At 40.3% G+C, this 27,492-nt stretch overlaps 1 protein-coding gene across 11 annotated transcripts in view; it reads right to left on the bottom strand.

Moving 5' to 3' along the window:
* EHBP1 (EH domain binding protein 1) overlaps window positions 1–27,492 on the bottom strand; it is a 230,053-nt gene that overhangs the window by 39,192 nt on the left and 163,369 nt on the right. For 2 of the 11 annotated variants that reach the window (XM_063328336.1, XM_063328340.1), the window contains 5 exons: window positions 14,821–14,968; window positions 7,783–7,899; window positions 4,264–4,391; window positions 1,454–1,595; window positions 1,197–1,303 (listed from right to left, as the gene is read on the bottom strand). In XM_063328336.1, the coding sequence (XP_063184406.1) occupies window positions 1,197–1,303; window positions 1,454–1,595; window positions 4,264–4,391; window positions 7,783–7,899; window positions 14,821–14,968 (642 nt within the window). The remainder of the gene's footprint in view (window positions 1–1,196; window positions 1,304–1,453; window positions 1,596–4,263; window positions 4,392–7,782; window positions 7,900–14,820; window positions 14,969–27,492) is intronic. The other 9 variants (XM_063328339.1, XM_063328341.1, XM_063328345.1 and 6 more) reach the window with 7 other exon arrangements.

The raw sequence follows: 27,492 nt of genomic DNA, 5'->3' as shown, positions 1-27,492 counted from the left end.
ATTTAAGCACATTAATTTGGTCCTCCTTTTCTTACACAACAGTCAACAGTATCAGGTCTAATAGAAACCCCTTTTCTAAGTGTCATATAGCCAGAAAAATAACACCAAAACTCCCTGAGAGCGGCTCCTAAAGAAAAAACAATCAGTCTGGGGAGGTGAGGTGATGTGCAACATACTGCCTTTCATCAACTCTAATTAACTGAAAATAGTATGAAAACTTCCCTAATGTCAGCATGCATAATTCTTAACAATTGTTATTAGAAGATGAGAAGAAATGCTGCGTCAGGCCAAAATATCCCAAGAGTTCATGTGTATCATCTGCATATATAATGTGAACTTACTGTGCCAGACCTTTTCAGCTCTGCAAAAGTACAACTGGGCTAAAAATAACTCCGGCTCGGAAAAAGTTTGATGTTTTGGTGTAGATAGGACAGCAGTACCAAAAGCCCTACTCAGCTCTAGATTGCTTCAGCAAAAAATGACAAATGTGTTTAGATAAACTGTGGAGAGCAACAAACGACCACCATCAAAGGCTGGGTTGTGTTTTCAGACAAAAAAAATTCAGGTTAAAACTTGTTCTCCCTGCTTCTGTCCCGCAGCTGTCCATCAAAACCAGCTTTCTCCCTGCGGTCTATCAAATATTTCCCTCACAAATCAATTTTACACATGATCAGCCCATACCCCTACTGAGCTGAACCTCCCCGTTAATTAAGTGAAGAAATTACCATATATATTATATTAATGCAAACATCATTCAGCTAGTAATTCACGGCTGATCTGGATAATGGAAAGGTTGAACACCCATTAACCCAAGCCAACAAAATGGGTTGGCTGAGAAATTCTAGCAGGTCTCATGTGACTCTTCCCTCTAACTGCAGCTCTGCGGTATCTGCTATTGTAATAATTAAAATCCTCCCGGTAGATCAATACTGGAATCTCTTTATGGGAAGTGCCCTGATGGAAATGTCTCAAGGAAGCTGGGGCTGTGGAACTCTGAAAAATTCATTTTTTTTATCTGACAATTATCACCACACTGCAGACTAATTCAACAGTGCACCCCTCTCACTCTGCTTTGAATGCACTGGAGATTAACATCTAAAAAAACCTAACATCTCATTTTAACAAATAAAGGCACTATTTCCACATACAGTTTGGAATTATCAGCAATCATGAAACCAGACAAAAAATTAATATACATTAAGCACTTCATCTTCTGATGGCTTCCTCTGAGTCTCAGTTATCGCAGCCTTCTCCTCATTTCCTCTCTTTGTATCTTCCTGTATTGATCTCTGCCTTTTCATCTCTTGAAAAAAGGGGAAAGACATGTAAAATTATTATAAAGCTTGATATTTATGTATTGAAATGTGGACTTACATTATCGGGTTTTCATATATTTATTGTTAAATATTATTAAATCATAAGATGGGAAAACAGGTTTTATATTTGCTCCTACCTGGTCTGCTCTCCACGTATTGACTGAAAGACTGGAGCTGAGTTTTTCTGACGGTAGAGTCCTTGCTGAACACAACGGGATTTCTAAACCGTTCTGCCGCTTTTTGTAATCGCTCAGCACGATGTTCCTCTGTTCCATTCTGCTAGGAAAAAAAACCCAGACACACAACAGTTTCTTTTGTTTACGAACGGGGGAGACACGAATTCGAAAGGTACGTTTCGGCGAGGGGACAGGACGCAGCTTTTGCAAAGAGGATTTCACAACTCGGGCAGTGCTTTATATAGGATGAAAGTATCAGCTGCGGAAAAAAAAGGAGAAGAGTGATTAACTTTTCCTTTTTTTTTTTTTTTTTTTTTTTTCCCGTTTATTTAATGTGTGGTGGCAAGGACTGGCTTTTTGCTATGTGGGCACCCTCCTGCAGGACTCTCTACTTACTTAACAGCCAGCCCTATTAATTGTGAGCAGCGTTTGCCAGCAATTCCGATTTTAACCGAAAAAAATCACTCCTTTGCAACTTGGATTTGCCAAGCGCTGCGCATGCTGCTGCCAAGTAGCGGCGTCTCTACCCCTGAACATGATCTGTATCGGTTGAAAAGCGTGTTGCCTTTAGCCTGTCTCCCTGCCCGGTAAAGAAATCTGTCGTTTTCTGTAGTCCCACAGACTTGTATGACAAGAAGAACTAGTTTCTAATTTTATGCCCATTGAGATAAACCACTAATGCTGGATGAAGGCTAAAAGGTAGGATTATAATACTACCCCACTGAACTGCATTTCATCAGCTATAACTTTCCAAAGCCAGATTTGTAAGTAAGCCCTTTACAGCTAAGGAAACTACAATTATCTTTTCCAGGGCTTCCTATGTTAATACTGGTAACAAATTCAAATGGTTCTATCAACACGAAATATCCCAGAAGACTGAACCACCGCAGTGTGTGGAAACTGCAGATACCGAGGTGCTGTGTACCAAACAAATATTTCATTTTATACCTAATCTTTTATTATTTTTATTAAGTGTTTTGAAAGTAAATAGGGAAAGGCTAAGATGCATGACTAATAGCTAAGCCTGCTGAATGCTGAAACTGGTTATCAAAAGCTACCAAGACTTTGCCCTTCCTCTGCATTGAGACAATCGGTAATGAGGGAGTTCTCCAATGGCCTATTCTCTAGCCTCAAGGAGGCCGGGGATACACAATCCCCAAGGGAAGGTAACAGTTTATCCTTTTCCACAAACACAGAATGCCTCATTTAGAAACGTGTAAACTGCATTTTATTAAAAAACAAATCCACCTCAATGCCGAGAGCTCCATGAGAACAGATGGACACCATATATTCCTTATAATGCCGCCTTCCAACTCTTCCTTAGAAAGACATACGCAGAGATAAACTGCTAAGTTGCACCTTTTGTGGGAGTACCTTAAAAAAAAAAAGCAACTCCTTCATGGAAGCTTTTCATAAAGAGAAATACCGTTTTCGTCAGGTTAGGTGATACCAAACTGCCCTAAGAGGCAGCCCACGTGCCATTTGTCGAATTAAGCTTAAAAAAGTATTGCTCCTATGTTCTGGATGACTTTTCAGCTGCGCTAATCGGGTGGTTATGATTCTGGTTAAATAAAAGGTGGCTTCCTGTTATTAGCGCAATAACCATCTGACAGCCTAAACCGGCGTCTTTACCAAAATAAACAAACATGACTAATTTTTTAGGCCTGGCAACATGCTAAAATATCAGTGTGATTAGCCAGTAAATCCCATTTTAAGAAACCTTTTTATGACTGGGGACTTCTGCCACTTTACAAATGTATTCCTCTAAGCCCACTAATTCAGTTAGCCTTTTCAATCCATTGTATTATTCTTGGGCCAGCTTCATTTTGCATTAAATCCACTGCAGAAAGCTAAATTGAACGCAAAAATCAGACTTGATCCAGGCTTCCTTTTGTTCAAAGATAGAGACCGAAAGTCCTCTGCTGCTGCCACACACTTTCATCACCAATTTATAGGAACCGACAGTGTAAGGGAAAAGCAATGAAAGTCATTGTTTTGGGACTTCAAAGCATCTCTGTATCTGGGGAAGGAAATCCTTTCAGTCAGCAGCGCTTTCCCCCCAGACTGCAGGTGGGTGAAAAGTTATACCCAACTGGAAGTGCCCCAGAGCCATAGGGATATTAATGACATACAGGGACTATTTTAAAAAAAAAACATAGAATAGTAAAAACACAAGGGGTCTAATTAAGAAAATGAAACGGGAAATTGATTGGTGGGCGCTTTATGCTGAAGCGGTGAACACTAAGAATAGGCAAAACGATGGCACACTCATGTCTATTTTTCTCAGAAGCACTCGTTGTCAAGCGTCCAAGTATGTATGCCTTTAAAGTGTACCACGGCTTCGTTTTAATGGAGAAAAAAACAGAAGGTCAGGCTTGGGAGGGAAGCAAATCACCGCGAGTCCAGTCCTGCTCCCATTAAAGTCAGGGAGAGCCTTGCTGCTGACTGCACCAGCAGCAGGATGGAGCCCCTGTTGTATTTCTGATGTACATGACAACCTGAGCAATAAGAACTGAGAATCGCTTCCTGTATCTCTTACCGTTATGCTGGTGACTAAGGATCAAGATAAAAAAAGAAAGAAAAAAAAAAAAAGGAAAACGTGTTGATTAATCAACAGGAATAACCCAGTGCTTTGCAACTGCGCTCCCATAAAGATTTTCCGCCTTTCTTACTGGGAAGGATTTGATAAGAAATCATTTTCCTCCTCACAAAGTACAAACCCGAAATCGGAACACACAGGTACTGAGACAAAAGCATTAATCAAAACTTACCTTAATGTCTTGCTCTGAGCTATCAGTTACAGCTTTCTGAGCAGCACTGGAGAGTGAATTTGCCACCTGTGGCTGAGCTTCTAGGAGCTTCTTCAGCTTCAAATCCACCAACTTACTGTTTTGTTCTGCTAAATATGCAAATACCACACACAACAGAGTGAGATGCATTTAAATGCAGAGTCGCTACAACAATGTAGCAATTTAAAAGGTAGATTTCATTCACTTTGCTAACATTTCCAACTTAAAAAGTAAAAGCTAGAAGGAAAATATTTTTTTTTTTTGCGATTCGAATTGGTATAGATTTGTGTAACACACGTAGATAATGCCTAAATTCTCTCAAAAAATATATGTAGCACTCAGCTGAACAAGTAAGTGTGCTTGAAGACAGTAGATGAAAAAACACTGAAAGTAGACAATGTTTACTTTAAGTTGCTCCCAACCTGTACATACCTATACTTTGGCATAAACACACACTTAAAGAGCCATTTATTTTAAGATGACATATAACAATTTATCACATATTCTAAGTACTGATAACCCCTCAAGTTTATGAACTACTAATTCATCCTAAGGCTCCTTGGCACAGCTTCTCAATGTTAAAATTTCGGTATCAAAAGACAGCTTTCTAGTAATATTTTACTATGATTTATAGAACACATTGAAGCCATAAAAGCCATAAAATATATCTTTGAGCCACTTCGTAATTGCATCAAAGGGACAGATTTGAAGTCTGCCGAAGCCCCTAAAGAAAGAAGAGCTGAGAATTTTATCTCCCAATAGTGTTCATTCTGTATGTGACCATTGACTATATGAGCTTGTAACACACCTACACACACAGATACCTACACACACATAGATGATGAGGAGAAAGGTGTTAATAACAAACCACAGCGCAGCTCTGTGGAGCTAACCCTGGGTAGGAAGGCAGAGTAACGCTGGGGCAGAAGCCCCCAGACATACTCTACATGCAGCACCATGCGAGAAACCACCCCTGGAAGGGAGCAAGTGCAGCATCACCTGCGGATATTATGCACGTACATCTGGGCCGTGGGTTAAAACCAGAGAAAATAGCGGTCACTACGTTTTTCTATAGGCACAGCCTGATTTTTTCACTTCTAGCTGGTGTGGGAAGCAGAGCCATGACTGTTTTGCCACACAGCTCCTTCCAAGGTTTGGAGCGCTCCCCGATTCACGTTAGCCAAAATATTTTTGGCGTGCTGGCAATCAAATGATGCCTGCCTCCAGCAGCAACGGGCTGGGCCGGGTTATGACGAAGGATAGTTTCCCTTTCCTCTGGCACACCCAGTCAGGGTGCCCTTAATTGAGGCTTACATGTAAGTACATGCACATTCTCCTGGGTTTATACATAAACACCATGTAATAACTATGATATAAGAGGTTCACATTTTATCAGATACATTCACAGCAGTGTATGGTAGCAGGACCGACAGACAGACAGATGCAATATTTAAAACCAACAACTGTCAGCAAAAATAATTTTAAAAAGTTTTCTCTTCTTGAGAGAGATAGGAGGGACTAAGATTCAGTAGGGGACAAATTAATTAAGATTCTCATAATGCTCCCAAATGTGAAATGTCCCTTACAGTTTTGCGTTTAGGTGCTCCCAGGAGATTCAGCCTTTGTTAGAACTTGGTATGAATTGGCAGAATCCCACCGAAATCTGTGTACGCTGATTTCTATCACAGCATTAGAATGCTTTCTGTATTACTGCCCATCCCCTTCCTGACTCGTTTGTCCCTCAGGCTACTGTGCAGATAGAACTGCAAAATGATGTTCCAAGCTTTTTCCAGAACATCTTCCCATGGTGAAGATGAAGTGCTGGGGAGTGGGTTTGTATCCCAGAGAACGTACCTCTCAAGAAAAAAGGCCCATAGAAATAAGTGTTGGTAAGTCACTGGGGCTATGTGACAGGAATATTCATTTACTGATTTTCTATTTCTCCTAAAAAGAACCAGTAATTATTGGAAATGTATCTGACAGGATTCTGCTCTAAATCAGCTTAATTCAAATGCTGGAAACACTAAATAAATTTTCTTATGTGTTTGGAAATCCTCAAATTAAAAAAATAAAGGACATGACTCAAATCTTTCACATTCAAAAAAGACTAGAAAGAAAGTGCTATATACACATCATTGTTGGTTTAAGTTACAAAGAGCAAACACTAAATGAAGTCATAGAATTATACAATCATGGAATGGGTTGGGTTGGAAGGGACCTTTAAAGGTCATCTAATCCAACCCCCCTGCCACGAGCAGGGACATCTTCAACTAGATCAGGTTGCTCAGAGCCCTGTCCAACCTGACCTTGAATGTTTCCAGGGACAGTGGGCATCTACCACCTCTCTGGGCAACGTAGGCCAGTGTCTCACCACCTTCACAGTAAAGAATTTCTTCCTTTTATCTAGTCTAAATCTACGCTCTTTTGATTTAGTGTATTATGGGCTACAAATGTGGGTCCAGTTGGCACGGGCAGAACAACGTGAGAGGATGCTGTAAGAAGCTCTGTCTTGTATGGCCATTCCCCCAATGTTGTCCTGTGCTGGCCACACTTCTCCAGGCTGGAGATACCCTGCAGGGAGCAGGAACGCTGCGGCAGAGAAGCACCCATTCTACAGAGAGGCCTTCAGCAATCCCCAGGGCTGCTGGGAACAGGCAGAGATGGACAGAGAACAAACTCCTCTGGCAACCTTCTGGGAGCAGAGGAGCCCCTCACTGATGGGCAATTACCTGAAAGTCTTTGAAGATCTAGTGCCTTTTTAATTAAGCATCTCCCCTGTAAGATCTTTACACCTTTATCTTCTGCAGAGGAACCTCAACTCCAGTTTTGTTTGATTACTATTTTTGAAAGGGGAAATACCACTACCATGATTTATTATTCCTTGACCAGCATGTGCTAAGATTAAAAAGGCATTCCTACAAGAATACAAATGCTTTTAAAATGTGTTATTAGAAAATCTCTTACTTGAACTTTCTAAAGCAAAGATTCTGTTCATATTTATAACTCCACGTCCCCACTAGAGCAACCAGGTCTAAACACAAGAACTGGTCCCCAGGAAAGAACCAGGGGGATACCAAGCCTACATGGAAAGAGAGAGACATGTTTGCTTCTCTTCACTGAGCCCATGGACCAGATGTCAGTGCAGAGAGTGGCAGTGATTTTCCACTCCTCTGGCCCACCTACCTTGCTTTGCTGGGACAAGCCAGGTAGGGTGATTTCAGGTGGCTCTGCTTTATAAATCTGGCCTGGGGTCCCCTTTCCCAGGAAACAGCAAAAGACATTTAAATTTGCCATTGTTGGAAATAATGATTTTGTTGCTGATTTTAAATTTCAAGTAAACGTGAATGCAAAATATTTAAAAAGAATAAGCATTAGGGTTTAAAGGACCTGAAAAGGCACAAAGGAATAAAGCTATGACAGAGAGAAAGAGCACATCAGTACTTATATGATGATGGAGCGTTAGTCATGCAAAATACACAAAATAGCCATTATTTAAATTACCCGTTGAATCAAGGTCATTTTCTAGGTTAGTAAGCTCATCTCCACCTCCAGTAACAGAGCATTCAGGAACCTCCTCGTTAGTATCTATCTCAATATTATCATCATCCTCATCCTCATCTGTAGGAATATACAGCATTAAGGTTAGTATTTTCTTATGTACATGCACCACATCACTATAAAAAAAATGAATGCTTTAGAGAACAAGCTGAGTTACGATAAAAATGCAAATCATTAAATAAGTCTCCAAGGAGATTTCACTCTGTCCACTCATGGATTTATCTTTAAACGGATGCAATTCAATATACACACAGGGGGCTCTGCTGGAAACCCCTGCCACAATAAAGGTAGAGTCTGGCCTCAGCAGTGGCTGCTCTCTGGGCTGAATCTCTGGCTAACTCTGAAAGGCACACACGCTTTTCCTTGTAACTTGAGTCAAAATACTTTCCCCTAGGCTCCCGGTTCTCTATAAGACAGAGTGGGTGCTGAAGCCCGCATAGGGCAGGTTTGGATGGGTCTGGCCAGCAGAAGGACCTAGGAGCTGCAGTCTTCTGCGAAAGGCAGCAGCTCCAGGTACTGTTTCCCAGCTCGGTGAGACTTGCTGCTCCTTACTTTGCACAATATATCACAGTGATCGCTGTACCTTGCTTAGGAGCTAGCGTCTCCTACCGCTTCTGAGACGAGGGGGAAAACTACCACCTGGACCATCACGCTTCACAAGCGCGGACCTCAGGTTGTAGCAAGAGCACACTCAGAGATTGCTGCCCTACTGCACCACTCTGAATCAGCGTCGTTTGTAAGCTACATACATTTAAAATAAATAATAATTGTAATTATACTTTATACCTTTTATGGGATCTTTCTACCGAGTTTCTCAGAGCAGCTTATGAATATCACTTGTAAATGAGCCCCATAATGTTTTATGAAGTAGGTGATTATTATAATTACAATTATGATGATGATGTAGGTAAATTATGGCACAGAAAGAGTAAGTAACCTGAGGAAGATCAAACAGCAAGTGCTGAACTGTGAAGCAGATCCCAGAAAAAATCCTGACTCACATTTTCAATACAAATATATAATGAAATTAAAGTCCATAAAAGCTAGATGAGTACTTTCAAAGCATGGAGTTGCATTGCATTTAGTCACTTTTAAGTCTCATATCAAATGCTATCTACACTTGTTCAGACTTAGATGAACACTTTTTTCCTATGTATGTATGCATGTGTGTAAAAATGACCAAAAAGAAAAGGCTGGAGTGTGTCTGGAGAAAGAAGACACATATAGTAACTAAAGGAACTTTAAAATACTTCACAATAGGAAAAAAATACTGATTGTAATTACAGGACATTGGTACATTCAGACACCATATAAACAAAAAGGATCCTAAACATAGTACCAAGATGCCATAATCCTGAATATCAGAAGCTTGGGGAAGTTTGGACCAGGTACACTAAACCTTATCCTCAGACTTGAAGTTTGCACTTCCAGCCCCCACTGCTGACACAAAGGTCAAACAGCTGTTTCTTTTCTTTACCTCTTTATCTCCACAGTACCTACAATTCTCATTTTAGGAGCCTGTTGACTTTTTTTGTATGTCTGCTACTCTTTTCTAACCATGCTCCCTCAATTCCTCTGTAATTAATCAATGTCTTTGGCAGACCTCTGCCGGTTCAGGGTAAGGCTGCGACAGACAGGCGCAAAGAGGTTTCCATTTTAGTGAACTATTCAACAGGTTGCCCAGAGAAGCTGTGGCTGGCCCATCCCTGGAGGTGTTCAAGGCCAGGCTGGATGGGGCTTTGAGCAGCCTGGTCTAATGGGAGGTGTCCCTGCCCATGGCAGGGGGTTGGAACGAGATGATCTTTAAGGTCCCTTCCAACCCAAACCATTCTGTGATTCTATGATCTGTTGCATGTACAATGGAGCAGCCATCTGTGAAGCAGGACCCCTCCATTTCAGCTGACCACCATGACTTCCCAGGCCTCCTCTCCACTCATTCTCACTGGTCCCTGGAAGAGTCAGCTTTCTTCCAAACTGACCCAGCTTGAGTCAGATGGATGGAGAAGATGATCTCTCCCCAGGCAAACCAGGATCTCTGACCAGACCTGGGACCTGACAGATGGTGCTTCAGGTGGGCAGAAACAGGACATTCTGTGACATTCCCACAGATAGTTCTGTGATCTGGACTCTAGTTGTTTCAGGTAGCACAGAGGTAGGTCAACAAAGTAGAAGAATGTGATCATCACGAAGTGGAGACTGGTATGGGGTAAAAAGGAGACTGAAGAGGAAACAGACTGGTAAAGCAGCAACAAGTAACGATTCTGAAGCTTTGAATTTTCTTCAAAGCATCTCTACTTTTTCTAATGAAGAGCTAGACTTCTCACATGATTTTAAGTCCTTCCTGATGGTGTCAGAGAAATTCAGTGGCACTCAGGCCATGGTACCCTCAAACACACCCTGGAGCTCACAGTGGCACACTAAAGGGCCATGGGTCAATTCGAAGGGGTGAAAGAGAAAGAAAGAGGGACACCGCCGCAGCAGAGGGAAACCAAATCCACCTCGAGCCTTGAGGCAGGCAATGACTTTCCAAAGCACCCAAAGAAGTCAACTCGCAAGGTCAGCTCACCACTACCAGCAGGACGCTGGATGTGTCAAAACAATCTAAACAAGATGACAGGGTTTAAGATCGCTGCACACTAAGGGAATGCTTATATTAGATTATTTGATTTTCTTTAATTTAATATAGCCAGATGAGATCAGAGGCACTGTCTTTGACACCACCATTTTAGGTAACAAAAGAGATGGGAATGTCGGAGACACCAGTTCCTGGTGTCAGATAATGACCTGACCCAGTATTTAATTTAAAGTTGGAAGGCTTCGACTGAATATGACTATCAGGGCATTTACACTTTATTAAAAAAAATAATATTCAATTAAAAGTATTCATTTGAAGTAATTTCAGAAATTTTCAAGTATCTTTCAAAATCTACAGATTACTTGTTTTAAACTACTCCAGTGTTTTTTTTCCAGTCCAATGTTCTTCCAGTGTATTAAAAACGGAAATGTGTTTAGGGAGCATGTTACAACAAGATTTTGCAATTATAAATGATAAAAGGAACAACATGACGAAGAGATAACAGATATCTTTTATGAAAAGAACAAATTACTAGTGTGAAAAACTTAAAGCACTTGGTCTAGAACCAGGGCACGTATTTAAAAAAGTACTAAAGAACTGCTTCCTTGAAAAGTATGTAAATGGGGATCCTAGAAAGACAGCAAAGTTTTACCATGTCATGAAGAAACAAACAAATTAAAGATGAAAGATTAAGTCAACAACTAAACAGCACTGACCATTACCTACACAGCCTGGAACTGCAGACTGGACTGAAGAGAGCGAAAAAAGAACCTTTCAGAAGCAAATGGAAATGACAGAATACCGGTGGAAAAAAAGATCCAGAGGCATTTTATAGCTTGTATGCCTTGCTATTCAGATTAAGCTCAGGCTTAATTTGTGGTTAAACTGATGTTCTCTTGACTTGGTTTAAGCTTGTCCCCATGTAAAGGAGTTGCAGCAGACTGCATCAATTTCAAGATGAAACTAAAAAGGAACAATTTTCATAGAGAGGTAAAAGCGTCGATGGGGGCTGGACCACATTAGTGGGAGATGCGTATGTAAGCTGCCACTGGAGCTGTATGAACAGTACCTGCTCTTTAGGGAAGCTGCCTCCAGGATTGTCTCTGGGAAATCCTTCAAGCTTGGGGATATTCAGATATTTACTGTATATTTGTACTTTCAGGTACAGAGTTCATGTTAAGGCCACAGGATGTGACAGGAGCATCTGAACAGTGACGGAGGAAGCAAAGGTGGGGAAGGGAAGAAATGCAGAGTCGAAATACTGGCTCAGTGTACAAGAAAGCAGATGTCGGGACAAGCAAGTGCAGCAGCAACTGCCAAGAGATACAAATATGGCCAGTTAAAAATATTCAGTCAAGGACTTAACACTGTTTTATGAGTTGGAGACTAAGCACGATGAGTAAGCCTGAGCTACTGTGTACACTTCCTCCAAATCATTGCTTCAGAAGCAAAATCTGTAATGCACCCTGAAAACTTTAAGCATACAAGTGCAATACAATGCCAGCTGGCTCTCTTGGGTAAGTTTTTTAACTGCAGTACACCTTTCCAGCTTTTGTTACTAATTCCAAAATTTTTGAAAGCTTTTTTTTTGTTTTACAGTGCATTTGGATGCTGCTTCTCCTGTATTTTTTCCTCCCTGCTCCTCTAACATCTCTTTTCTCTGTTGTTCCTGTGCTCATTCTCTTCACCCCTCCCAGTTTTGCCAATTTTTGGCACTTTTTTCACCAAAGCCTCTTCCCACTGTGCTTGTCTTACCCCATGTCCTCTCCATTGTTCCCTCCCTCCACTGCTGGCTCACCACCTCCAGATCCCAGCCACATCCTCACAAAGACGCCATCTCAAAGAAAGGATGGAGATGTGCCAGAGAGTAAAGAAAACACACTACTGAAATCCCAAAAGAGTAGACAGGTGTCCCACTGCATGGGGACAATACCTAGATAAGATGTCAATTCCTTTGTCCCGTCGCTGCTGGGAAAAGGGAGGATATTTGGATTCCTATCTCGATGCTGTCCCTGGACCTATCTCAAGGCATTCACTTATCAGCCTGAAGCTAGTAGGACATCTAATAAATTTGAAGCTGCCATCCCAAACCCTCTGGCAGTTGGCAGGAAGAAGTATTTTCTGTCTCACATGCCAAATAACCTATGAAAAAGACTGGATTTCGTAGCAAAGGACGCTGCTTATCCAGGAAAGTTTCAACTTGCCATAGGCATTTGAGTTTTTCAGACCATGATTAAATAAAGCCTTTTAACAGAAAATGTAGCACCACTGCCAAAGCATGAACCTCTTAATGAGCATACAGAAACACTGAAAGAGATCACATTTTTACCTACACTAGTGAGAAAGAAGTTAATCTTTAAAAGCTCTAAAATCCCAAAGCTGAAATGTCACTTTTTTTCTGGGACAACTGAATTGAGAGAGAGAAAAATGATTTGGTACATTCCCTTTTTGTAAATTAAAATGTAGTAATCAATGTAGAAGAGATTAACAAAGCATAATGGACAAGAGAGCTTGGAAGACATAAGATATTACTATAAGCTTGTCTTGGGTATTGTACAGGGAATACAGGACTACACACAGAGAAAAACCTACATGTGAACGCAGTCAGAGGCAACATTCAGAATCCAGTTGTGATAAGGAGACCATCTATTAAATCCTAATTTTTGGTGGAAATCAAAAAATGAAAAAGACTAAACCCAGAAATAATTGTATTTGGCTTATAAAGTGTTGGTGCCATTTCACATAACTACTCCATTGTAGAAGAATTAATTTCTTGGGTGGAGATGTAGCATGGCACCTGAAATAACCCACGGTGTGGGAGAAGTGTGCGGAAGATGTGCCATAAGGAAACCTTTTGAGAATGAGTAAGTAGAAGGAAGTGCTATAAAATGCACAGTGACATGAAAAGAGCAGAGAGGAATAACAGAAGTTAGGGAATGAAGACTGGAAGTCCAAGAGAAGTGGAAATAGCCTGGCCAACCTGCTGTATGAACAAAGAAAAATCAAGGTAGGAAATAGAAACCAAGGCGATAAACTCAAAGCACATGCAAAAGTAGAAAGCTGTGAAATTGTTATACTGGATAAAACCCAACAGGTATAGTGGTGATAAACTTTACAAACAAGTTGTCATCAGTATTGGTACTGTCTCCTCCGTTAATAACTGAAACTCTCTGAGTGCATATGCAATCTATATAGATAAATACTTTTACTCAGGATATTCCGAGAAAGCGTACCTTACTTGGAAGGGAGAGATGGCAGGAACAGCTATGTACAGGCATGATAAAACAGTGAGGAGGAAGTGATTAAATAATGTAGGATGGGGAGTCATAAATTGTGAAGAGGGATGAAGAACATCATAGTCTACTTAATATACACATACTGCGCCATTTTGCTCAGCCCGTCTTACTCCCTCCCCATTGAGGATGTAATTTCGCTATTTATCACGAAAGAGAGTTCTGTTGGCAGGCTTGGTTTACTGGGCAAAGAGAGGAAAACTGAAGACCAGACCCAGAGGGAGATGTAGGACTAACTGCTTTTCTCTTTGGTGTAGGGTTTAGGGTGCAATAAGACTATATTTAAACATATATGCATATAAAATACATGTAGTAGAGAAGAAAAAAAAATTGTTGAATCTACATGCATTGTGAATGTAAAGCTGGAATTTCCTGACACTTTGGCTTACAATTACGTGTTAGTATGAGATGTTTCTCATATGAACAATTTACCCTTAGAATATGTAGGTGACACTAAAAGAGCAAGAAGCCTGTACTGAAACGGGTGCTCAGCGCCCATTTGAGTTTGAGTGACACTACATTACTCCAGTTCGTAGCACTGGCAGGTATATGCATTTGAATGACATTTCAACGTCAGTTTAATAACATTATAGCAATATTACAACTCAAAACCTGTAAGGGCAAGTGGTATGTCAAAAGACGGCCATTTAAAATCAAAAGGTTGTTGCCCCCACTTCCCATTGACCGCCTTTAACATTCTCTTCCCAAGCAGAATACATTTAATACAAAATAAAGTTTCTTAAGTTTTTACAACGTTGTTTTCCCCTAACATTATGTCCATGCTCCTTTATAAAAATATATACCAAAGAGATTTTAACCAACAATCAGAAAATTCTAAAAAACTGCGGGATATGACAAATATGTAAATAACAGGCCAATATGAGCTACTTGTTCACATAACATCATCTTCTTTCAATCACATATACGCTTCTCTTTTAATTGGTGGAAATTAAGTGACACAACATTGATTTAGGAAACATATCTACAGCCAGGTCTTTTGAAACGTGCACCTGACGAACAACAATATTTTGAAGTATGAATAAAACTGATACCCAAAAAGGTCTCTGGTTCCTAGGTTGCCAAAGGAATAAGATAGAAGGTTCCTCAGCTCACCTCCAGATGCCTTTGACCTTTCTTTCAACTTTTCTGCAGCCATTTCACTGTAGCTAGGAAGTTCTGACATCTTCACTCCAGATCGAGCTTCTGCTATTAGCTGACGAGCTCTCTCTCTCAGCTGCCGACGCCGCTCTTCATCTTGCTGCTAAGATATATTGAACAGTTGCCAACTCAGTAATTGACAGAAATGCAATTTCATTCTCAATCTGATCATCATGATAGTAACTGGTTTACAGCATGGTGCTTGGCCCACGTTATAAATAGGATGCTCGATATCAGTTGGGTGTCATACCACAACTTTTAAAGACATCCATGAATCAGATTATTTTTTTAAAGCATTCCCCAAATTATTAATGCATTACAAACCTAATTATTTGCAATTTGAAGCATTTATAAATTCTGTTCTATAAAAATACCTTGATGAAAATTCTCAGACACTTTTGTCTCAAAGTAATAACTACAAAAAGTTTTACCGTGGCTATAAAAATGGTTTTCCTAAATCGAATTACTTGTTTGGGTAGTATTCTCTCATAGAACTGAAATGAGAAGCCAAATGTTGCTCTGGGTTACTCCAATCACCAAAGCTGACTTCAAAGTGTAAAGTGACATTGAATCTGAGGCATGGAAAGGAATCTAATCCTTTGACTTCAGTGGATACATCTTTTAAAAAAAAAATAAACTAATGAAAATTAATGAAAGAACAACAGATGCTAGAGCAGGAAAGACTTTTCATTGCTTTAAAATATCCTACTCGTGGGGCTTTGGTCAGTAATTAAAGAGACCGTATTGGACCCATCCCAGATAGTGCTGTCCCACTAAAGCTCGTAACTATCTTAGAAGCACAATAATATTTCAGTTACATAAATGAGCAAAGTTCTACTCCATGAAATTTTGGAAAAGACTAACCCACCATACTGAAAAAAATAATTAATAAAACATAGCTATAAGAATCCATTAATCCATAAGGGAAACAATTTAAGTTTTCCCCTTAAAAATAGGATTTTTTTCCAAAGTTAGCATAGTTTTCCTCCTAAAAATGTGATTATTTTTTTTTCAAAGTTAGGACTGTTTTCCCCCTCCCCTCAATATTAAAAGCGCAACAAAGTCAGCGTTTGGCTTTAAGTCACATCTGGCGGTAAGTTCACATTATTGACATAATGACCAGGATAAAACCCAGGTACAGGCAGCTGACCTGAACTAAGTGGAATATAACAAACTGCCTAATTTTGGAGAGGCGTCCTGGCAGCCTTCCCACCAGCCCAGAAACTGAGCATCCCACACCTGCAGATGCTGCTGAGAGCCGCTGCTAAGTGCTATTTAGTTTAAGCAATCATTAATAAAACGAGTGCAAAATACTAATTAGGTACATTTTACCCATTTCCATGTAAATTGTTTGTTTGTAGCTATTTACTCAGCATTGTTGTCGGCACAATAGAAAAAATGCAAATGACTTGAATCCGAATGCAGCCCTAATGGGACTTTCTGTTTATAACCATTAGCCCAGAGGTGTGCTGTAATTCAATCCTCAAGCAGCAAGATTTAGCCTCATTAACAGCTTGCATGGGCAGGTTACAACTCATAAAACCCTACAGTAAACAAAGTATATGGACACAGCACAATATCTTGTCTCTGAGTGACAGAGCCCTGATTCCCTATCAGATTGCCTGGATTTACTTTGCTCCTAATGTCCTTCCCCTGGAAAGACAATTCTGCCAGGGCCCTGCAAGGCAGCGGGATGGCACATGGGCTTTGTTTGCTTTCTCCCCCTTTAACTTCCCAGAGCAACAGTTCTATCAAGAACTTATTTGGTAAAGTACACATTCGAAAGGTAACTGGAAAGCTTCCCCCCTCCTCCTATCCACTATCCATTTAAATCCATTTTTACTGATCGAGCAACCGGTTTTATTTTGACCCACGGTATTCGGTAACATAAATTACATTGAATTTCACATGAAATAAAACCGCTCAAAACTCTACTATTTGTAATTCCTGGGATATAGGAACTTGTGGGTTTGATCTGAACGATTTTTTAGGAGGAGTGTGCAAATTTAAATGAAGATTCCCACGTGGTTTAACGTCAAACAATTTAATCTACTATAGCCCATGTAATTCAAAATAGGGTTACGTGTTTGTGACAAACCGGCCCTAAACCGAGCAGGCTGATTCCCCCCTCTCCTTTTCTCCCCTCCTCCTGAAAGAGAACTTGTATCCTGAATTATTAGCATAGTCATTAACATCCCGGGGATCTCCAAGCAAACACAGATTATTGCGGCTTGTGTTTGTGCTGATTAAGCCAATCACCACCAGCGGATAAGAGAAAAACCAGCCGGGTTCTTGCTTAAATTCAATTCAGGTATTTGAACCCTCGGTTACCGAGCTCGGTGGAGGAAACACTGGTGGAAGGAGCAATGGAACCAAGAGCAGAAAAAGTAGGGAGATTAAGTTTTGAGGTACAGAACAATTATTAAACGGCAAATCAAACCCCTAGATGCTGGAAAGGAAAGTGCTCGGGAGAGGTACGGAGGCATGAACATAGATATTAAAAAAAAAAAAAAGGGACACACAAAGAAAAGCTCCGCACCAAGAAAGGACCATGCAAACACACCTACAGCGAATTTTTTTCCTGTACAGTTGAAGAGAAAACTCAGTAAAAATCTTTCGCCCTCTGACATGAACTTGACATGCCAAAGAGACATTAAAGTTTGCTCTGTTATTTTCCCCCAATTACTTTGTAATGGTCTAAAGATCTGCCACGCGGATGCACGGCAAGGAAAACTTCACCATTTAAGGACAAACTCTTCAAGAATAAGTAATGTAATTCCTTGTTTCCCTCCTATAAAAATGTATTGGTATGCAATTTTTATATTTCACAGTTCACCGACATCTCGGCAAGCTTTCTTCCACTGCTTCAATGGTGCTACTTTTAATTTTATCCTCCTTAGTCCTAGTAATTAAAGTGATCAGCAGTGGCATCCCAACGGCTTTGACACAGCTACAACCCCCTAGCAGACTCCAGCTTTTAAGGGGAAGGGGAAGAAAAAAAAAAAAAGGCCGGGAGTTTCATTTCACTGGAACAAGAAAATCAAGCTTCTCCAATCCTCAACTTTATCCAATTGTTCTTTCAGCAGCCTTTGGATCTTAAGAAACAAATAAAAATGGCTGCCATTAGGGGGTCCTTTTTGTACTTGCCGCAGACGGCAATGACTGACATTACTTTGGCCAAAAATGATCCCGTGGATTTGGGGAGGTGAATTCGAACGTGAAACGCTGGCGGGGCGGTTGCCGAGATCATTACCCGGCCGGCGACGTCGCTCGGCGGCGGCAGAAGCTGAGAGCTGACCAACTCACTAAAATACTGAGAGTGGTGGAGTTTTGCAGGGGGAAAAACCAAACCCCAACCACTCCCCAAACCCCCCATCTCCTTACACCACTAAAAATTCTGCAATCTTCTCACGTTTTCAAAAAACCCCCATCCCCTGCCAGGGATTTTCAGTCATCCTTTGGCAGAATTTTGGGAGGATCCAAACTGAGTTTACACCAGAAGACTGATAACGTAATATTCTCTCCCTATAAAAAAATATAATCCTGTGAGCGGCATTTATGTGATGTTTAAAAAGAAAATTCTTTACCGTGTCCATAGACTGGGGGGGAAGGGGAAAAAAAAAAAAGTGGTAAATTAGTGATACTCCACAGCAATGAAATTAAACCAGAATTGTACCCATGAGGGGGGGCGATTCCTGTAGCTGTAAGGTTTCAAAATTGTCCGTGGTCTGCCCCGAGTGCAGACTACATCTAAGAGAAAGAACTTGACTGCCACCTCTTTCATCATTAGACAGGAAGAACGGCTCTGTTATTAGCCATTCAGAAAGAAAAAGACTTCTGTGCTTGTCCAGAGGCAAGGATTACCAAAATGTACCTATTCAGTTAGTAGAGAAGACAGAATAAAAAAAAAAAAAAAATAAAATAAAATTACACGAGCTTTAAAGGTTTGGGCAGGCCGGGTTTTACTGTGACCTTGATCGGCTCTTGTTTGAGTAAATAGGATTTGGGATGAAACATTAAAACTGTTTAGCAGAGCTTTTCAAACCATTTCAAACTTTTCTTGTGTTGGTTTATAATATAACCAGACATGCTTGTAAATGGCCACACCTGCTCATTTCTCTGGGGATGGCCTGATCTCTGCCTTTCCTAACAAAGAAAGGACGGGAGAAAAAAAATCAGCCTTTCTTGTTGCAAAACAGAGTGGAAAGTCAAAATCTTTCTCAAGTTTGTCCCATCTGGTCAGATTAAATCTTTGATCACCCCGGGGACCACATTTATGTTTGGTCTCTACTACCGTTTCAGACCAGCTCAAAATACACAGGTAGCGAGCACAATACGAATCATTAAGCCGAGAACACTTGACATAAACAAAAGTGGATTTGGATTTCTGTGGCTCTTCGGATCGTAGGAAGTGGTCAGCAAAGACAGACAAACATCTTAGATATTTTCTGCCTGGTGTCTACATCAGCTCCCTTACTACCAATAAACTCCATGTGGCTTGAACATATTTTTTCATGAATGGGTATCACAAAAAGTATCCAATCGCTTGTCATAGAGAAGGAGATCTACAGCACCGATGGACTAATGAGACAAGACGGAATGAAAAGACAAGTAGTCCAAAGTCTAAAACTGGAGGAATCACAAACAGTGTCTTAACAAAGCTGTCCCCTTTAAGAAAAAAAAAGCCCCGAAAACCCACAATAAAATAGGGTTGTGTGGCTGTAAAATGGAAAACATCGCCCTAAAACTGGCAGGTATTTTTAAAGAATAGTTAGCCAGCAATTTTTTCTTTTTATTTCTTTTTATAATACAATCTATGTTGTTCTGGAAAACGTACGCTTCACTTGGTACAGCATTTCTCGTGTGAAGAACACTGGCTGTAGAAAAACGATCCATTGAAAATTTAATTCCTTGTGTCATTGTGAAAGTGAGAAACTCTTAGTTTACTGAACGTAAAAAAAAAAATATAAATATATATTTGGAAAAAAAAAAAAAGAACGGCTGACTAAGTAAGTATCACCTTGTGCTACATCCAAGGCCTCTTGCTGGTTGTCTGGCTGCTCTTTTGTAGGCAAAAAGGAGCTGAACGCTCTCTGGCTCCTTAGATCTGGCCCAACAAATGCACTGCCAGTCATGCACATGGATCCAGCTTAAAACCCAGTGTGAGCCTAAAAGAAGCTAGTCAAACTGGCACCTACTCATGCAGAAGGAGATAGATTTGTCATGACAGGCTGATTATTCAATGTAAAGAAACAGTTTAGCTTTTCTAATCTGGTACAAATACATCTTTCTCAGAGAAAAAAGTAAAAGGTCTACCAGTTCAAGTATTTAAAGTAAAGAAACCAACAAAAAAAATTGTAACGTCAAAGTGAACCATAGGTATTTGCGCTAGAGCATTCTGCAAAACAGCCCTGCAGTTCTATTCAGATAAATAAGATTTAACCCATTTAACCCTTGAGGAGCCGCACATCTCCGCGAGGACCCAAGGCGAGCATTTCTATTTCACACTGTGCTTGGCTCCGCGCCAAGTTTTCCGGACAGGCTGAAATGTCTAATTCCAAATACTCTTTTCTGGTCTTCCTCCCTCCGCTCGCCCGCCTGCCCGCGCCGAGGGGAAGAGCGAGGCAGCTCTCCCGGTGAACAATGCGAGCGCAGCCGCGCTGGCCGAGGGGGCTCCCAAGAAAGATCATCCAGAAAGTCGACCTAAAGCCAAAGCGGCGACAAAGCCCTCCGCTAACTTCTTCCCCGGAATTTTCTCTGCTTAGGCAAGTTCGTGCTCTCCCTCATCTGGGAAGTATAATTAAGGACAACAATCACCTAAGGCGCCGGGGATGCAGAAGCTCGTTACGCCTGTCACCATGATTGTCAACGCTATTGGCATGACCCACAAACGGGGTCTCAAGCGTGCAGGCTGAGCCGTATGCTGAAATAGTGCCATCGCCCAGACAGGGCAGAACGTCCGAGCTGAGATCAATAGGTCAAAAGATGGTATTTTCTGTGCCTTTCCACAGTCGAGTCACAGACAGGAGTTAAAGAAGCTGCTTACTCATTGTAGGAGTCAACATTTGTCGAGCTCCACTTAAGGGATTTTCTCTTGTGTAAACTTGACTTTATAATTTAAAAAAAAGAAAAAAAAAAAAGAAAGAAAGTGGCGTTATGAAACAAAGAGTTTTGGCAAGCGTATGGGGTGCGTAAGCCGGAGAGCAGCATCTTTCAGAGCGCCGTGCTGTGAAGCTCCCTTCTGGGGCGGGCAGCCCCGTGCCGAGGGAGGAGGACGTGCCCTCCCGAGGAATGCTCCCCGCTCCCGCCCAGCCCAACAAAGCAGAGCCTCCCAAAGTTTCCCCCCTCCCTAAATCACCACCTTCCTCTTAATTTTTCTGGGGAGGGTGGCGGGATCCCAGTCTGCCCACCCGTGATGAGAATGGAAAGAACAAGTGCAAACCTGACACCTCCCCCCGATCCTATTTTGCTGGGTTGGGCTTTTTTTGGGGGGTTGTTTTTTTTTTTTTGAAAATGTCCTGCAAACTGCTGGCAGCTTGTTTTTAATGGAAAATACCAATCGCCTAGGATCTATACCTAGCCTTTTGCCAATAATGAGAAAACTTCACCTTCTGTCCCCAGCAATTCTTAGGAAATCTTTTGCTGTTATTCCTACAAATCCAATTACAGATTGTTGAGTAGCTAGTGGAGTAAGCTTATTGAGGAGTGTCACATCACTAAGTCGTGCGTATGTGTTTCAGTTTGTAATGTGGTCTGAGCCGCTGTAGAGGTGTCAACTTAAAATGCAAGTAAGTAGCAGAACAGGGCTAATCCCAGCCACTACTCCCCTGCAGCCAAATTGTAGCGCAATGAATGACAGTGGAAATGCAAAGATGCCACTGTGCTTATCACACACAGCCAGATGGTGGACCTGGATCAATGCACACATGCCACGATCAATGCATTTGATAAAGAATTAAGAAGAAAACTGTACATGTTATCAAAGAACTTGTACATGGCATAATTATGATTCTGCATGTGCTTACTGATGATATTGGAGACTCAGAGGCAGGTGATAATGAAACTGATAGGAAGAAATAGCTTAAAGGCTACAGCATATGGCCTCAGCACTAAGAAATCTTGTCAAATAGTTCAGAAAGCTTTTTTAACTGTTATTACAGGCTGCTCATAGTGCAAGCTGGTGGCAACGTTTTAATTTTTTTTTTTTTTTTTTTAAATCTGAAATGTCAAAAAGTTACAAAAGCTGTACTTTTCAGAATGGCTCAGAAAATAATTAAGACGCTATTGTGTTTTCAACATGGCAAAAAAACCTACAGGTAGAGAGAGCATTCGCAATTTTTTTTTTTTTTTGGGGGGGGGGGATAGTGGTTGGGCATTTTTAAATATATATAATTTCACATTCTCTACATAAATGTATTCAGACTTTAAGGGGTCTTGTGGCAGTTTAAGGAATGTATCTGGGTAGCAATTTGCATTTGGCACGCCAATTTCTACAGATACAGTTTCGATATTATTTCCCATCCAATGCAGAGTATTTCCCTGTTGCAGTTTGTGCTCTGTCAGCTGCATTATAGCCACCGTGGACGCGAAAGGAGGTAATTAAAAATATGTGGAAAATATCTAAAGTAATAAAAAAAACCCATATACATTTATAATGTATAAAAGGTACCTAAAATACAAATTCTCATGCTCCAGTTGATAGATGAGCTGTCTAATCAACGCCTGGACGTAACTTAAGTGCTCTCATTAGTGTGAAGACCTTCAGGCTAAATAAGACTAAATCCCTTAAAAATTGCTTCTGCAATAGAAAAATCTCCCTTATCATTTTCCTCTGCCTAAATCATATCAATTAAAAAGAGAGAGAGGGAGGGAGGGAGGGAGAGAGGCATTTTCACATGACTTTGTTTTAACTGACACTCAAAAAACTATCTTCTGAATCCAATTTAAAATGTTTCAGCAAAAAAGTTCATTAGCAATCAAAGAAACAAAAAATCACGCTGAGTTTAGTTTCTCTTTCACTTTAAACCTGGATCTTTAATCAGCGCTAAGGCGTATAATCCCCGTTGAATCCTTTACCTTAACTTTCCACTCCCCCCTCAAACCCCAAATATTTAATCAACAGTGCAGTTTTACATTAAATTATAAATTTTATCAAAACGAGCCTCCAGAAAGAGAGAAGTGCGGATTTTACTTGCGGTGGGCTGAGGAGGGGATACCCTCCCCCTCAAAAAAACCCAACAAAAAACAACCCCAAATTTCAATTTGTCCTGACAAACCGTTGGGTATTAAATTCTAAAGGCACGCAGAGTGCATAAAGAACTGATGGCTTGATTAGCTCTTGTGGTGCAATTGAAGGAGCTGTCTCTCTCCCCGCTTCTCCATTTTGAGAAACACTTTGATCTCCGCTCAAGTCAATTCATGACCATCAACTGACAAGACTGCATGAAACACCCCAATGGTTAGCCCCAAACTCGTAGCAAACTATTTGGTTTCATTAAGGCTTCGGGAGAAGTGACCAGTGACAGTCCTTTCATTCAGAAGCCAACAGGCAAGTGACTATTTAAACTTTAACGTGCACAATGTACTGCTGCAGGCCGCTACACCTATAGTCGGTCACTGGAGTATGAATGCCTTTACCTACGATTTCGTGACATGTGAACTACAACGTGCAGCTGCCGTCTCATTAACGCCTTCTCCCAGATTTGTTTGCAGGGCAAAAGCGGTGATTCGCAGTATTTCTGGTGGGAGAAATGACTGTGTCTTCAAAGGAAGGTAGAGCAGCGGGTGCTGTATAAAAGCCAGCAATTAAAAAAAAAAAAAATAAATTGCATTTTTAAATGCAGTAGTCTCCTAAACATTTGCACGGACATAGCAGAAATAGTATCTGTTCTGGCTGAAAATATAAATCACATCGCTCACAAAATCTGAACTTGAATCGCATTCCCCGCGACACGCAGAGTTTTTGGTCCGGTTTCGAGCTTTGCTACAGTAAACTATTTACACATCACTTTTCCCCTTTTGTCGTTGCCTTCTCCAAAGAGTCCCACTTCAAAGAGCTCATTTTTGCACCAGTTCCTGTCAATGCAGGTCAGAAACACTAAAGTGGAAAGCGGCTGCAGTGCCGTGGCACAAAGAGTCTCTGCGGCTGAAATCAAACAAAGCCCAATTAAACTAATCATAACGTCCCAGTGAACACAAGGAAGCTCACCTGGTATTTCTGGACTTCTTGTGTGAATTCCCAACTCTACTCGGTACTTGGTACTATAATTACCCTGACCAAAATACTGTGAAATTACTGCTCTGATCTACTAATGGCTGCAAAAAATCAAGCCGTTGTGGTTTCATGCCAAGGGGCCGTAGCAAGGTGGCGCAATGCTTTCTGACAGAGACGACAACTTCTAAAAAACTCAAAAGGGAAAATTAACGGGATGTGGTTTATGTTGCCAAGGACTGTTCATTAATTACCAATTTAATCACTGCTGGAGGCATGACATTACAAAAATCTGGCTGAAAGTTCTAATAGATTATGAAGACCACCTAAGAAGAGTGACCAAGAAATGTACAAAACAATTAATACTGTTTCACTGCTATCAAAGACACTCAGATTATTTTACATCAAGTGAAGCAAAAGAATTAGTAGCTTCACAGTGCCACCACTAGGAACTGTAAATACAATGGCACACAATTAGTAATGCACATGTGACTTTTCGTTCAAGGCATATATCCTTGGGAAAGCCAGAACATGATAAGGAGAACAAAAGAAACATTTTTAAATGAAATGAATAAAGATTTTAACTCTACCCTTGTGCATGCTGAGCAATAACAGAATAGGCAATGCAAAATACAGCTCTAAGTCACGGCGATATCATCCTGGGATTCACAACAGCCTGCACTGAACATCCGCACAGAAAACGTCCACAGTTACTAGCAGCGGTAGAAAAAGAGCATTCCAAATGCTGAGAAACCCGGGTCTCGCTTCGGACACAAAGGGAGAGCCCTGAAGCACTCAGACCTTTTTTTTTTTTGTTGCTAGTATTTATAAACGGATAGAAGATGCTTAAGTTTTTGAACTAATGTTGTTCAGGCGGTCTTAAAATTCAGTTAATAAATCGGCAGCCTGTTTTCTGTGAGCGCACAAGTTGATGTTAGGGCTGCAGACTACACAGCACCTTGAATTTACAGCCACAGAATAAATAACCGCGGCGTTATATATTCAGGCCGGATGCTTAAGTGGTGTAAATAGACACAGCTTATGGAAATAATAGCAATAAAATGCAGCTGAGAATCTCAAGCATTTTTATCTAAAACTCAAACTGCCTAACATTTGCCTTGCATTATCAAAGGTTACACTTTATTCATGAAATCCCTCCTGGTATAAAACTGACAGTGCATACTAATTCTTCTTAGAAATGAGTTTACTTGCACTAATTGATTTATATTGCCAGCTACGTCAGACACTTGTCTACAGCAGTATTCCTGTGCAGTGAAATCACAACTTCATAGTAGGAAAGCACTTCAACAGATCAAATATGAAGTCAAAAGATGTAGAACCTTCTTGGAAAGTTACAGATTATTTTTTATTTCTCATGTATTGAGTAACGTTAAATAAAACAACTTGTTTGTTCTTGCCATCAAGGAAATGAGATCAGGCTATCTCAACCTTAGCATGTCGTTAGAAAGAAGTAAATATCAGTTCAGTTGTGGTTTTGAAGTGTTCAGTCAGCAGGTCTAACCTTCATTTAAAGAAAAGTATATTGTTAAAACAGCTATAAAACTTGGAATGCTCATGAAATGTAAATACTATACAGCATAGTCTTATCAGCTTAAACCATATTTAACCACTTTATAGTGGAATACAGACAAGACATATAAATGAACAACAGGGAATAAGTTACCAAAGCTCAGGGATTACCAAAATAATGTTCAATCTTTTTACCAATTAGATGGTAACTGCTTCTTTGTAATCTCAGGAAGATCTAGTGATCGTATCTAAATCTGGTCACAATTATCAGCATGACAGACTAGTCTTTTTTCAATCAATATTTTCCAATTAATATTAAAAGACCAAGGTTGCCATCTGCAAAGTCCTACACCTCAATAAATTCATGTTAGATGTTGAATTAATAAAGATCAGCTTTTCTCTCTTTGTTTTTCAAGAAAAACAAGATGGAATAACTTGGGAGTGTTTCCTTAAATGAATTAACATCACCACCTCCATCACAGGCATTTATTTTCTAACTCAGGAGACTGAAAAAAAAATAATAATTCACTGATAAGCTAGATGCCTTTCCTAATGCAACAGAAGTAGGAATTCTGGTTTCATGTAGAAATAAAAAACTACTGAATAAAGCTACCCAGTACTCATTTTCAAGAACCTGTCAAAATTTTTGGAGGAAAGAATACTTGCAACGCTAACTTTAGTTTAGGGCATCTTTCAATCAAATTTAAATATCCTATTTTTGTTGTCTATAGTGAATTTGCATTCTGCACCACTTCTGGTCACATTGACTAGAGTTTAACTTTTTGGTCACATATTAGAGCGGGACAGTTCAGAACTTATTAGCTCAGAGGGCAGCACATTATTGCAGGACGTGATCAATAACTGGGACCGTTTATTAAAGCTTTTTTTCTGACCATTTAAAATAGTGCTTTATTTTTATTTTACTGCAGCTGGCATATCCCATATCTGTGCAAATTTATGCAATGAAAATTAAAGTGAGAGTATACAAACTCATTGCCTTTCAGATTTTGTCACTTTCTGAAGCTTTTCTAAAGAGACTTCAATTTCTACTACTCCACTGTGGATGCAAAAAAAGTTATCATTTTGCACTCAAATATTTATGAAAATGAAAAGTAATGGGCACAACAGATTGACACCTGAAGTAAAAAGAGCTTATTAAATATGAATTAGATACAGCTGCAATAAGTCCTTTGAGCAAGGGAGTAATAAAAAGCAATATTCCGAGCAGAGAAAAACAATCTCATGGCACAGCCCGGTCCTGCTGCCCTCTGTTTGCATGGATGGAGGTAACAGCTTTTTGGTGACGTACATCGTAACTGCAAATTCTACTACAAAAGCTGAATATAGTCCCCACCGCTCTTTCAAAGTTTTGTTTTGTTTTAAACTATTTAGGCAGCTATAGCTGTCATTCAACTTGAATAAATATGAAATAATGGTAGTAGAGATAAGTAAATCCAAATCTTTCTCTGTACAGAAAGCAGGCTAGCAACAGTTGCATTTAAGCACAGCAGCAGCAGCAGCGTCAGGGCTGCTCTCTGAAAACACCCCTTCAGTTTATATTAAGCTGTTTTTAAATACTTATTGTCTAAATGGAGTCCCTCACAATTTTTGGTGTAGTCATCCTCAGGATGCTGCTGTGAAGGAAGAATTACTATTTTCCTGTTTCACAAGAGGCAAAAGGCAGAGCAATTCCCTCTCGGTATCATGCTAGTGAACTCCTTCATCCCAGAATATATGATAGATCCTAAATATGCAAAATTTTTGGCCAGATCCCCACGAGGGGCCCAGTCCTGCACCTAAGTTCACCAAGAAGAAATCCTTAGCTCAAGTAAAACCCAAATAACTTTAGGAATGATCTGTGGCCTGTGTTAGGAAGAAAAACACAC

This window comes from Chroicocephalus ridibundus, chromosome 3 (genome assembly GCF_963924245.1).
Source record: "Chroicocephalus ridibundus chromosome 3, bChrRid1.1, whole genome shotgun sequence".
Taxonomy (NCBI): domain Eukaryota; kingdom Metazoa; phylum Chordata; class Aves; order Charadriiformes; family Laridae; genus Chroicocephalus; species Chroicocephalus ridibundus.
This window is presented reverse-complemented; position numbering and strand designations above follow the sequence as displayed.